Source organism: Pelmatolapia mariae, linkage group LG13, assembly GCF_036321145.2.
Source record: "Pelmatolapia mariae isolate MD_Pm_ZW linkage group LG13, Pm_UMD_F_2, whole genome shotgun sequence".
Lineage (NCBI taxonomy): Eukaryota > Metazoa > Chordata > Actinopteri > Cichliformes > Cichlidae > Pelmatolapia > Pelmatolapia mariae.
The window spans coordinates 6,143,206-6,157,325 of record NC_086238.1 but is presented as its reverse complement, the minus strand read 5'-3'; the positions used below and the strand labels follow the sequence as shown (position 1 = coordinate 6,157,325).

Genomic DNA, 14,120 nt, shown 5'->3' with positions numbered 1-14,120 from the left:
CTGCTCCTTCTTTTGTCTCACTCTCTCACGCTTGCCCTTGTCCTCCCGACCTGACAGACGTCTGGCCCTGGTTGCCACAGATGAACAACAGACGGTATCATTAGTATTGGTCGGTCACGTGATGCCTTCATTACCTCCCCCCCCCCCCCCCCCCCCAAAAAAAAAAAAAAATTCCCATCACACACACACACACTGCAGAAGGACAGTTGATCATCTTCTTTATGGTAACGTAGTTTATTGTAGAAAAGAAAAAAGAAAACACTGTTTTTTCAATTTAAAGCATAAACAACATAAAATTGTTTTTAGGACATATAAATAAAATGCCTCTTTCTTAAAAAACCCAACACATTATATACACTGAAAGCATTGGTCACACTCTTCCAAACCTACCCTAAAGAATCACTATTTGACTCCGTTATGGGAAAATGTAGTGCATCTGCTTGTTTTTTCCCCCTCACATAACACTAAGACAATGAGGATTAAATCCAGGAAAAACACATAAATATAAAATTACTGTTATGCAGTATCGGGGTGTATGCACCTCTCTGTAAGTGTACCCATGCATGTGTGCACAATACATTTTGCAACAATGAGTGATAAACAGTGGCATTTAGGAAGATCAGCAACATGTGATAATGTACTGCATAGACTGCAAGTAACTAAAACCAGTTCTGGATCTTTACACAGCTTACAGGGAATAAAGTGTTTATTTTTCCACCAAAAAACCCCCACAATCCTGGATTATGGTCATAATTTTCAATTCTTTGGAGTGTTTGCCAGGGAAAGCTCAACCTGAACATCAAACTGACTTGTCAGGAAAGACGAAGATCTCTGATGCAGTTTAGTATTTTATAAGGTTCATTCAGAGTGCAAACAAAGGGGCTCAAGTGTTTCTCAAAACCATCCAACAAACCTTATGAACATGTCACCTTGGCACCTTAATGCCAATACAGTCCAGGAGTTTGACATTAACCAAAACAGTCTCTGAAACTGACTAACAAGTGGAGAGCGAGAGGAAAAAAAAAACACAAGTCAGTGTTTATAGAAAGGAGGTGAGCCATTTAGACTCTTTGTATCCATGTGTATCCATCATCACGCTGTGATCTGCAGCAGAGTTCTTTAGTCCTGGGTGTTTCACAAGGAGGGGAAGAGAGGGGCACGAAGGTGATGAGGACAATCATTCAGATTCACTTAGGCCACAAGGTCGCCTCCACTCCTGGCCTCTTTCATGAATCCACTTGTTTGATACTGATGATGGAAAGAAAAATACACAGATTAATCATAAGACCAGTCTTACACAGACACACACACTCACATATTTAAATATGTAAAACATCTGTAAATTCACAATTATTTTGGCCAGTGTAGTAACATTATTAATCAAGCAGTGATTGACACTAAAATGTCTTTTTCAGACTTTTTAAATGGCATTGTCTTAATTGTTAAATATAATTTTAATGTTTAAAAGTGTAAATAGAGTTGAGGGAGGTGGAGGACACAGGCTCAACAGAAGTTGGGCCTTGTGTTGGTGTCTCAAAATCATCCAAAATCCCCAAGTCCTCAAATCAAGCACTATTCTTTTATACAATGCTTACTCAGGTAGACGGTTTTATAGCCGACAAGAACAATCAAACTCACCCCACTTGTTGCCCACCAACACTGGACAAGCTGCATGTCGAGTGCTGTAGTCTCCCTCCCCGCTGGCAAACAGATTGTACCAGAACACTGCAGTACCCTGGAAAACAAACAGGCATCAGAGGTTAAGTAGTTCTGCACATCATCTCAGAGAGCCAAAACTTGGTCTCCTAAAGTACTTGCAACAGATTTCTCAGAAGTGAAATGATAAATAAAGCAATATTTAAATACATGTGTTCTTTCACTATATTGGGATTGTTAAAATGGCAGTTAAAAACATTATAAGAGCATGTGGGCACACGAAAGACTCCTTTTATGAACAGATTGGCAGTTAACTATGCTAAATGAGCTTATATTGGATGAAAATGCTCCTTTACCAATAATAAAATGTGTTTTGGAGAGAAAAAGTGCTTGAATAAGTATATTTTTCTAGTTTATTATGTACTTTATTATGGACATCTGTGACCTTTTTACAAAATTCTTCAGTTTGTTACATAATAGGATTAGCTGGAAAATCAATATTAATGGACATTTATAAGAGGAGTAATATCAACATTTACCTTTTGAGGCCAAACTGCTGCACCAACATCTGGGAATACTGTGGCTCCACCTGCTGATACGTCACTCATCTACAACAGAGACAGAAGAAAAATCCAGCAGTGTAATTTATCCAACTTATATGAGATCCTTAGTTTCATATAAAATGAAGTTGAAGATAGAATAGTTATTGTGTGTAGCATGCAGATTTAATTAACTTTTGTAAAGTAAACACTGTTAATGTGTTTAATCTTATGTTCAATGTATTATTTATGCTGAAGTAGCTGTTAAATTAGCTGCTACAGTATGTGGTTTCTCTGGATAACAGATCATTAACAGATCATTATTTATTTTGCTTCCCCGTGTGTCTAAGTTGGTGTGATCAGCCAAGACTTAAGTTTCCATTTGTTTCCTGCATGCTGAGTCAATTTCTGCTCAGTTGCGTTTGGTTTTGTTTAAGCAGTTAGTTCATTTTATTATTCTGTTTTTTAATTTCTGAGCCTGATTTGAGTTCAGATTATTTGACCTCTTTTGCTGAGGTTCCTAGAACTTATTTCAAATTTAATTTTTGTAAATAGTTTTGTGCATTTTTTGAGTAAAATAAAATCCTCCTGTTTCCAAATTTACCCGTGTTCCTCTTGACTAACAAGCATGGCCCCTCACTCATGTAAATGCTTTGTGACACTGTTTCAAGGTGAGGAGTCACATGACTTTACGATTAAGTAATAATATTAAACGTACTGTATTTGAATTGAGAATTTAGATGCTATGTTTCCCTTATCACATCAGCAGAGTAAATTTTGTCCTATCACAGCAAAGACACTAAAGCCCATAGTCACAGATGACAGCTAGCCCTTGATACGATGCTAGCCCTTTGCTAGCACTATGTGCAGTGACAGGGTTCATTCTTGTATACTGAAACTTAATAAGATAGTTTTCTCAGTATTATCAAATATGCAGACTTATAAGTCAACAATGTCTACTTTAATTATAACAATGACTGTGTCACTGACTGCTAAATTAATTTCAGTACCAGCATAGGCAATTAGTATAGTAAAAATCAAACTTCAATAAATAAAAGAAGGTTAATGCTGGTCCAACGGGGTGATTACTCACATAGAAAAGCCACGTTGCAATACGATTCCCAGTTCCCAGCTCTTTAAAGGCATCTGGCTCATCTTTCTGTACGGAGATAACCAATACCATGTTAAACATCCTACCACATTAATGCAGCAGTACATTAACTGTGGCAAACTGAAAAAGAACGTACCCTTCCAAAGTCAAAGTGAGGTTCGTATTGACCTCCAACACCATAATTTGCAACCTGCAGACAAATAAATGTAAAAAAATCAGTTTCTAACAGATGTACAAAGGAGGCCAGGGAAACTTGTTTGCTTCATATTTGCTTTGGTGGTCATGTACAGTTTTTGTTGGTTTTGAAATAACTTTTTTACCTGTAACTCTTCTGCAGTGTCCATTTCAAGCCCAGTGATACCTTCAATTCTGTCATTGATCATTTCAATCATTGGATCATCATATTCAGTGAGCCAAGCACTGTAATATAGAAGGGAACACAGAGAAACTAAGAATGAAACAGCATGGGAAACATATTTCAGTAAGGCACACATTTTATCCACTAGATGGTAGTAAAATTTTCTTCTGTAAAAAGTGTCTGAGAGACATGCTACGCAGGAAACTTGGAATCAAAAGCCAACAAAAAGCAACGTGAGTTTGTACATGGCAATATTAGGATAGAGAAGCGAAGTAGAGGTGCAAAGGGAATGGAAAACGGGAACAATATCCAGATTTACAATATCTAATGAATATCTTTGAAGATATTTCTATAGTGTTGTTTAGGACTAGATAAAATATTTTTTTTCTGGCCATAATATCCACGAAAAACAAAATAAAAATGTCCAATCTCTTAACACGAACTTGCAGTTGCCATTATATGAGAGACAATTCCAACACACTCTAATGTGGGTTGAGGAAAACAAGTTTTTTTAAGACGTTACAAAGGCAGTGAGATGATTCTTCGCCCATATAGCTTCTTCATCATGTTTTTAAGAATGCCTGCAGATCAGCATTAACACGTGTGTCTGTGTGTGTTATCTTTTTTCATTCACAGTTTGTACTGATAGGTCATATTTTATAAATGGATATTGAATGAAGCATGAGCCAGTGGATTCTTTCCTTAAGTCTCTTGCAGTCGTTTAAATGGGGTTCAAACTGTTCCATCTGTCTGTTACCTCAAGTTCACTCAAGTTAGAAAGACGTGCCGGCTGTCATGCACGCATACAAAACTTCAAAAGAAACACCACACCCTGGCACCCACACACATTAATTACCAACTGCAGTAAAACCAAAGAAAGCATGGGGTTTTGGTGGGCTGCTAACGTGCTATTTTTAGGATGGGATTTAAATTTGAATTTAACAGTGAGCAAGGCATCTATAAAAATTGAACGGTCATTTATCTGCACTACATAGGCCTTTGATGTTTCACAGTGTCTCTTTTTTAAAACAGAACTTGTACAAAATGTAGAACTACAGAAAAATGGCCTTGTATTGGAAAGTGATTTCCAAACAATTCTATGGGACATAATAATCCAGCACGGGAAAACTCAGGTAGCCTGGTATAGATATGAAGTCAAATGAGCAGGGGAAGGGAGAGAGTCCTTCCAAGTGATCTTTGACCCCTTACCTCACAGAGATTTTCTTGGATGGGGTTCAGTCACCACAGCTCCCGTTAACTACAGCATTTCCAACAGCAGGACACGTAGTATCAGGAAGAGTAGTATCATAGAAGGAAGGAAAATGGACTGCGGAAGCACACATGCATAAGGACGGACAAAACATAAAAAGGAGAAAAAGAGGGAAAGAAAAGGCAGCTCACAAAAGAAATAATGTTAGTATCAACTAGTAAAAGAGTATTATCTTTCCCCTCTGCTACCTTCATGGAGCAGACACTTGAGCAGAAACAGACCCATAAAAAGGTCCTCAAAAAAGAGTTGGATAATCCAACTCTTCCACAAATAACTACATATTCAGTCGCATTAGTAATTTAGCATTTCCCTTTCATTTCTGTAATATCTGGGGGGAAAAAGCTACAGATGTTTCTTTATTTTTAGAACATTTATTGTCAGCAGGAGAGAGTGCTTCAGCTCAAGAGCCTTTAGGATGGCCTTTATGAGGGGCAGAAACATGCAGCTATGATCAGACGGGAGTAAGGAAGAAGACGTGAGCTCAGTTATTGAAGGGGAAAATAAGATTTTCTCCTCCTCATCATCAGGCTCTGTCTTACCTTTTACTGATCCTGTAAGAAGCTGTCTCCAGCACTCCTGTGATGGGGTTGGAGATGGTTGCCCTGCGTAGCTGTGAAGCACACACAGATAAACACATAAAGATGTGAAAGTATGCGTTGCTAATAACAGCTTTGACCTCCCATCCTTTGACATCCCAAACCACCTATGAAATCCTAAAATCTGAACTGCTTACTCGTGGTTTTGCCAGCTGCTTGACTCTCTCAATTTCTGCATCAGAGATGATGTCAAGGTAGCGAACAATGTAGGGGCGGTCCCACTCATCCTGCTGTTTGACGGGCGCCAGCAGTAACCTGGGGTTACGACTGTTATCGTAGTAACGACAGAACAACCTGCTCTGCCTACGAGGCGTCTGATTTAGAAAAAAGAAAAGAGTACACAAAAAGTTAAAACTGAGCTGCAGTATGCAAGTTATAAATTGCGTTCAGCTCTTCCTCACCATTTTGATACCCTCTCCACGGCAAAGCATCTCATATTTCTCCCTTTCTGGGATCAGAGAGAAAGCCTTTTTGGACTTCTTCTGCTTCTTCTTCTTCTTCTCAGCTGTTTCTCTTTTCTCGCGCTCCTTCTGTTTTGGAGCTTCTTCCTCTGCAGCCTTTTTCTGCTTCTCCAACTGAAACTCAAAGTACTTCAGGTTGCTCTTGCCACGCGGGTGCTCTGGGTCTACGTGTGACAAACCAGGAGAAAACATCAGTGGTGATTACAAGCAGCAATGGCACCTAAAACTTTCACAATGCCAACCATCACAACAACAAAGCAGCTAACATGACAAATATATGACATCAGTCAGTAATGATGACTTCAACTCAGATGGAGGACTACTGTCAAAAGCTGCAGTATGAGACATTGGAATCCATTGGGACAATGTCCTTCGGGTGCTTTGGCACCCTTTTAGCAGGACGTGGCCCAGGAAGCAACAAAACTTTCAAAATAACAGCAAGGGGGCTGTTCACTACTGCTAAACTGATAGCTGACAGTGTCACTTTCTTGGACAGAAGAAAACAGTAGTACAAATGGTTGCTATAGTTACTACAGAATATGAAAGTATAAATATTTCTACTAAAAAGTAGCTCAATGCTTTAAAGTGGCTTTGTGTGCAACTTCTCATACTAGTATTCTCTGAAGAAAAGGGTGGGTGTGCGAACATAAGCAAGTCACAGACCTGTGTGTGTAGCTGGTTATAGTCCTTTGAATTGGTGCACTGATTGGCAAAGCGGTGTGATGGAGACAGCAGCTCGGGTAAGGAAGCTATTTCGCACTCTATTGGTTTTGAGCTTTGATTGTTTTAAATCCTTCTACTAGTTCATAAAGCACTCAGTGTTTTGCCCCCCCCCCCACACACACACACAAGTACATCTCTCACTTGCTGGGTGTCTATAACCCAATAAGACCTCTCAAGTCATCAGGTGCAGATCTTTTAACTGTTCCCAGAATTCAATCTAAGTGTGCTGAGGGTGCTTTCAGTTACTGTTGCTCTTATTCCTGTTAAATCAATAACGTCAATAAATAAAAGGGGACAAATGACACGTAAGTCTCTAAAAAAAAATACTAGGTCATTTCTAAAAAATGGATTTCACCTCTCTGTGAATTGTGCTATACAGATAACTGTTTTGCTGGTACCAACAGCACAGCGTTTTGAGACAAGACTCCACAGATTTGTTACAGCACAGATGTTATGCCCCAAACATAGCAACTGCCTGAACTGTTTATGTCTGTCTGGCTTGGAAATGTTGACCTGTGCCTCACCTCTGTTTAGCCTGTCGTTCAGTCTAAACCTTGCTGCTTAAAATACCCAACAATAATTTATTTTGTTTGGCCAAATTAAAGCAAGTACCACACTATTACAGTCTTACTTCTTAATTCTTTAGAATATGAAGAGACTCACCCAGTTCAATCAACCTCTTTGTATACTCCATTGCACGCTCCATCTCCCCCTGCTGGTAAATGGCGTAGCTGAGGTAGTCGATCACTGTCACCTTATCTAAAGTGGACTCCTCTCCCTCTTCGAGCTGTTTCAGGGCCTGGGCCATCCACAGCTCTGTGTGGTAGTAATCGGCATCGGAGTAGGCAATTTTCCCCAGCTCAAAACAGTCCTCTGCTGTCATGTGGCTCTTGTATTTCACTCCTAGTATGGAATACACACATGAAGGGGGAAAGAAATCAGAAAACGAACAAACCCTCCCCCCAGAAATTCACATAGTCCATTTATTGTGACTTTCGTGGCAATTGCATTGTCTTTACAGCTGTACATTTGAATCCTTAATGAACAAATAGGCCCATGGGCATGCAAACTTTATGCCAGATACGTGCGACATGCAACTGCTCAGAGGATTTTACCAGGTAAGTTTCCTGTAGAGATGGTGTTGGCATCAAGTCTGTAAGTGTCTTGTAACCGGATGAGAGCTTTGGCAGCTCCGGTCTGGTCCTCATCAGTTGGGAAGTGCTGTCTCTGGATGGTCAGGTTGGAAATAAATCCTGAGAAAAATGGCATGATAAAGTATTCTATGTGTGGGCACATTAATCACTCAAAATGAAATTTAATACTTTCTCTTAAAATTTAATGAGGTGAACAGTTAGTCTGGCAGTTAGTCTATTCATCCATACACAGCTAAAACAAACAAGTCAATGTTTTAGTGTACTTCTGTGTTGCACTTTTTCCGACACTGCTTTCAAAAGACCCCGGCCCTCTTGAAAGAGGAACCTATAATACAAGCTTAAACTAGTTAAAGACAGTCTAGTGGTCGTTCCAACATTAGTAAATGCTTTGACATTTAACAATAGTCCTGGGTTGAAATACTTTCAACTATTTTCACATTATTTCTTACTATTTTCTAAGTTTTTACCACTCATTGATAAAACCAAATATTACAGTGTTATTATTTGAACCTGGGCTTTACTGTTTATACCTCCAGTGGTGTCACGGAGCACAAGACTCTCCAGGTCCCCCCACTCTGTGTTCAACCTCTTCACCAGTTTGAAGGCATTCACAGGGTGTCCCAGAAAGCCTTCAGGGTCCTGCGTGGCAGTAACTGTCAAGAAATCCAATTTTTCAGCCCACCTATCACAAAAAAGGTAATATGGATTAAAGTGTGTTGATTACACTTGTAAGCAAGTTACCTATTATTACGGCTGTCATATATAATATTTATGGAGTTTCAGGAAAGCAACTTCAGAAATTAAACATGGAGCTAACCACAATGTTTATAGACACTTGCAAATTATATTTTTAAATGAAGTTGATAGCTGCAATATTATCAGTCATTATCAATCAATATTATCATCCAAATCCAATAAACAACAATATACCCAATAAACAATAAACCTGTCAGAATTAAATCCTCCTTTACTGCTGACTCGGCTCTGTAACGTGTCCTAAAGCATCACGGATCACAGGTCCTAACTTCATCCAATGAATGAGGGTCAGGTTAGGGTTGATCTTTTCATACAGGAGTGTGGCTTCTCGACACAGTAGCTGTACCAGTTGCAACACCAACTAACTGTGCAGGTAACATTAATTCAGAGACCCACTCCTTCATATCAAAGTTTTCTAACTGTGCGATGTGAGTCAGCTGCCCCGGTACATAACTGTAGTTAAGAAAGTTGAAATAAGAAGCTGCATATCTCATCTTTGTAGGGGATTCTGATGGAAATGATCAGGCATGTGGTTGACACAGTTGGAATGTTTCTGTACTCTATCCTTTTTATTTCTCTCTATTTTAGCTAGCGACTGCGGTGCTCGGTTGACTGTTGCACTGGGATAAAAATAATTTAGCAGACGCAAGGACATGACGACGAGAAGGGAGAAATGCCCCCAGCAGCAAATCACACCCAGGAGTTAACAAACTCACCGTTTGATCTGCTCTAGTTTGCTCTCCTCTGCTCTGATGTAGTCCTTCAAAGAGGTGACAAGATCTTTTTCTGTGTACAACAGATCTGTCATCTGGCCTGAAAGAAACAAACACATATTAACTGCAAACACTGAAATGATAAACTATACTAATCTAATAAAATCAGTACGAGCTTTAAAATTTCTTGGCCTTGTGTGTGTGTAGTAACATAACAAGTCTTTTACCTGTAGAAGTGAAGAAGTCAGCGTGGGCTGAGAGCGACTGCAGGCAGCTCAGCAGCAATAAACAATAACACGGCAGCTCCATTCTGACAAAAAGTGAGAGAAGAACATTAAATTAATAAAACGTGCAGATTAAAAGAGTCAGTGAATGACCTACCTATTTTGAAGACATTTTAATTTCTATCTTAAGGTATCACCTTAATCCCATTTATTCTAGTCATATAATTAAAGAGCTAAACCAGACACACTGCTAAAATATGTCTGGTTTAGCTTTGAGGCTGGCAGTTAGGCCTCAGACAGGTAGCACTGTGATCTTTTGCTTCTTGCAGCCACAAATTACAGGAGAATGCATGACTCCATTGTGCATTCTCACATGCACTTCTTTATACTTCTTTTATTGTCTGCGTCCAAGCAAATTTTATTGTGGTGCTAATTTTTTTTCTTACCCACATAACAGAAATTCAGGGCAAATGTGCAAGAATTTTGCTTTTAAATGTTCTGGGATGTCCACAACATGCCACATGCCATGATTGGCATCAAAATTAGATCACTTATTTATCTCAAGAATGTACTAAAAAAATCCAAACTACTAAGACTGTAAATATACCCAAACTGAACCATGTTGGCCTGTGGCATATCACATTTTGGCTTTTTGTTTTTCAAAAGAAAAATAGCAAGAGAGCAGACTTGGACAAAAGTTTTGGAAAGAAATTAAGCCAAAAGAATCAAGACCAAAAATCCCCCACATTATAAAACGCCTGCTGCTTGGCCAAGTGAGATGGTTTGTTATAAATATAGTGTAAACACAAACACACACACACACCCATAAGCGCACAGGCAAAATGAAGGTCATGAAGCGTACATAAACTATTCAGTGTAAGCCAGCAGCAGGCTGAGGCAGGTTCGACTCTGCCACAAGGGCAAGTCTTGTATGAGAATAAAAAATAGAGTGACTTCATATGGGATTTCAATTTAGGTCAGCAGAAGGAAGCAGAGAGGGAGGAAAAAAAACCTGAAGCAAGACACAACTTACCATTATCCTCTACTGCTACCAAGCTACTTCTGCAACTGCATAATGTGTGCTGCCACTTAAAAGCCATAAATATGCCTCTTCCGCTTTCTGATTTCCAAGATAAAAGTTTATAAGAATGCAATTATTGTACCCAGTGTAATGATAGGGTAATTACTACAATCTTCTTTCACACTCAGTTAAGTGTGATGCAAAAATGATAGCTGTATATTGAACATTTCTAATTTCAAACCAAGTGTTCTGGTCACGCCACACATGGAAGTGAAAGGAGGTGATTGTGTTAATAAGCATGTTGGTACATCCCATATTAAAAAAAAACTAAGAATAAAAACAAAGTCTTACTGACCTAGAAACCAGTTCATGTGTAATCTAAAAGGCAACTCCTTTTGGTTGGACCACAGGGTTCGCGTTTCCTCAAAAGTATCCACCCTTAAAAATTCCTTGGATGGATGTAAATCCATAAAGTCATGTGATAAAGCAATTTGCTAGTTTACTTGCCTTTATCCTGTCATGTCACTTGTACCACTCCCTGCTTTCCTAATCAACTTTCAGCTACAGGGCTGTAAACGTTGTACCGGGCAGCAGCAACAGCCACAATGAGAGTGAATTAAGTGTTAAAAGAAAGAGCTCGAAATCTTTATAGACAATTAGATGTTGGTGCATATTTAGTACCTTTTTTTTTTAAAACAAACTCTAAAACTTATTTACCTGTTATGATGAGAACATAACTAATCCATAGTATACATAAGGAATATTTAAGATAAATACAGGGGGGGAAACGTAATGAAACAAACAACACCCAGACAAAAAAAAGCACAATTTTAATAGCCTAACTAGCTTCGCAATACGTTATAACAAGTTTAAACCTGTTCCTGACAAAAACAATTTTATTTTTGAGAGTCTGCCCTGAGAAACTTCCTTCATCGCACAAAATGTCTCCAAGTTTTCCAGCTATGGAGTCAGATAGCACAGGACGTGCATGGAAGAGGACTGCCACGTCTTCGCCCCTCCCTCCTGTGTGAGGACTGCACACTGCCCGATGGAGTCTGATATTACCTGCAAACCTCAGTCAATGAATGCTGCAGACTGAACAGCAGCAGGAAGGCTTTTACTTCTTGGTTGGTGTTGTTTTGGGGAGGAAGTTACATTTAATTACATTAAGTAAATCGGACTTCCATATAAACAAAGTTTGTAGCTCGATATGACATTTTATCTCCTTGTTGCCATAAGACTATGTGATTACTCAGTATGAAATATGACAGACTAAGTGTGAAAAATGTTTGGCATTAACAAATAAAATGTATAGAGGTTGTTAAATGAGGCATAAAGCAAAGTGACGGCAGAAGCATCCCACGCTGCATTGCGCTGGAATACCGGAAAACTAAAGCTAGCTAAAGTTTCACAGGGAGAAGCCAGGTTACGTTTTCTTTTCTTGCTATTTTCTAGTTTAACTAACTGGTTCAGGTCATCTCATTGCCTCCTGCTTAGTTTAGTAGTATAATCTTTGTTTTGACCCACAACACAGAAACCGAAAACTTGGCTTACTTTTGATCTACTTTTCATTGCCGCTAGCTCAAAGCTCGCACAGCAAATCAGTTGGCAGCAACAACGGTTGCTGTTGGTAACAGCGACAAACACTGTGAAAAGACGTAATCTGTAAACTGGTAACTATCTGAAATGTAAACACATTTTCTAGATAAGCCTACATTTCTTATCTCACTCAAGGGGTCGATAGTCACCTAATCGAGAGCATCCTGTAGCAGAAGCCGTCGGGGTCTCTCCCTGAAGCCCACACCGATTCAGTGAAGTTAACGGTCTGAAGATGGAGACTCGGTCCGGTGGCTCTTCCTGTCTGTGATGATTCGGTGCACTATTGGCTATCTGGTGGTTCGGGCTGTATTTCTAAAAGGATGGGGCTGGATGCTACGTGCAGACTCACATGCATACACTCTCCTGCTTCTGAAAACTTAGGGGGCTGTCGTTTGTAAATTGCTAGGGGAGGTGCCTGTAATAGTGTTGACCCGTACCGACACGACCGAAGATGAGTATTTTGGGGTTTAATGTGGAAATCGTTCCAGTGAGGTCACATGCCACGTGTTAAAACTCGACTGCAGATAGATATTTTCTTTCTCCTCTTTCTCTAAAACTTATGTGCTCAACTTTGCATGTATGCATCTGCACTCCGGGCCCATCATCTCCATTCAACAGATGTTTTGTGTATTTTTGTAACGTTTACATTGAACGAACAGACATTTTTCATCATCTTCCTCCCACATTCCAGAAAAATTATTCTTACTAGCTTCACAAAAAGAAAAAAAAGTGTGGGATGGTAGGGAGTGAATTCCTTCTGCATGCAGCTGAATTCAACAGGGTGGAGCTACGTGTGTGTGTGTGTGTGTGTGCAGAGGGGCAAATTGTTAACTGCATTATGTCTCAACTGAAATGCCCAGTGTAAACACTACAGACTGTATATGTCTGTGATAAACACTGGCTATTTGCAAGCCTTTGTCATCTCAGATATCCACATGAGCAACGCTGCAAAACAGGTGGTATGTCTCTGAGTATCAGCACATCATTACATCACTGAGTGAAACTGAAGAGAATAAACCTTTCTTATGTAAAGTTAAATAACATTTCCTTATTAATGTACATGTTCTATCAACTGTCACCAAGCAAAATGTCATAAGTATTATACTGAGGCTCACAGAGGTCACAAATTCAACATCTGTATAATCTGAAACGAGACAGTTTAGAGTGTGGACTTGGATAGTGAACCAAGATCGAGTGTTTTCCCTGCAGCTTCTCAGTCTCCACTTAAAAAGGAGAAAAAAAATTATTATGCTTTCCGTTCCCACTTTTCCCGCAGTCATCGACAGATGTCGTCTAAGGCGGTAAGTCTGCTCCCAAACAGCTGCTCCTCATAAGTCAGTATCTGACGCAGGAAGTTCACATTGGGGGCTGTGCATTCCCTTTTTTCTTTGAAACTGCAGTGGACCAGGCTCAAACTTAAGTGCAGTGTTAATGAAGCTGGATGTCAGTGGCAGTGCCTCCACCAGGTTCTAGTAGCATAGTGTTTAAAATAGCATTAGGACTGTTGGCAGTGGTGTTGACTACATGTGTGATATCCAGATTCTTGATAATTCGGTAGTCCGAAGCCTGGGAGGCAGAGCTCTGATAGAGAGCTCCCTCCGGGATCGCAGTGGGGTAGGCTTGGCTTTCAGGTTCGTGCAGAGGAAAGGGTAAAGGGCATGGAAAGTTGAGAATTCTCCCAGCATGATGACAAGGTCCATTTCTAAAGCACTGAGCTGGAAAAATCGGGATTGGAGGTCTGGGGAGTCGGCCCTGGCCTTTACACCACCCACTGAAATATGCAGTGAGAAACCTTGAGACAATAATGCAGATTCAGCTAGATACAGTCAGCATAATTCAAAGAGACAACCAAGTTTACCTCATCATAAATATATGGCTTTGTTGGTAATTCAATAAGGCTGTAGCTCAAAACAATGGTATCAAAATAAGCCTATTCATA

At 39.7% G+C, this 14,120-nt stretch overlaps 1 protein-coding gene across 1 annotated transcript; it reads right to left on the bottom strand.

Annotated features, from left to right (window-relative positions):
• Positions 1 to 227: 227 nt before the first annotated feature.
• Positions 228 to 12,531, bottom strand: p4ha1b (prolyl 4-hydroxylase, alpha polypeptide I b). Its single transcript, XM_063491292.1, has 15 exons — positions 12,331 to 12,531; positions 9,565 to 9,647; positions 9,341 to 9,437; positions 8,399 to 8,550; positions 7,830 to 7,967; positions 7,378 to 7,617; positions 5,932 to 6,155; positions 5,668 to 5,844; positions 5,474 to 5,544; positions 3,627 to 3,726; positions 3,443 to 3,496; positions 3,289 to 3,354; positions 2,196 to 2,264; positions 1,639 to 1,735; positions 228 to 1,248 (listed from the first exon to the last, which is right to left on the bottom strand). Exons 1-15 carry the CDS (start codon positions 12,342 to 12,344, stop codon positions 1,178 to 1,180), a joined length of 1,653 nt encoding a protein of 550 aa, XP_063347362.1. The 5' UTR covers positions 12,345 to 12,531; the 3' UTR covers positions 228 to 1,177.
• Positions 12,532 to 14,120: the final 1,589 nt, after the last annotated feature.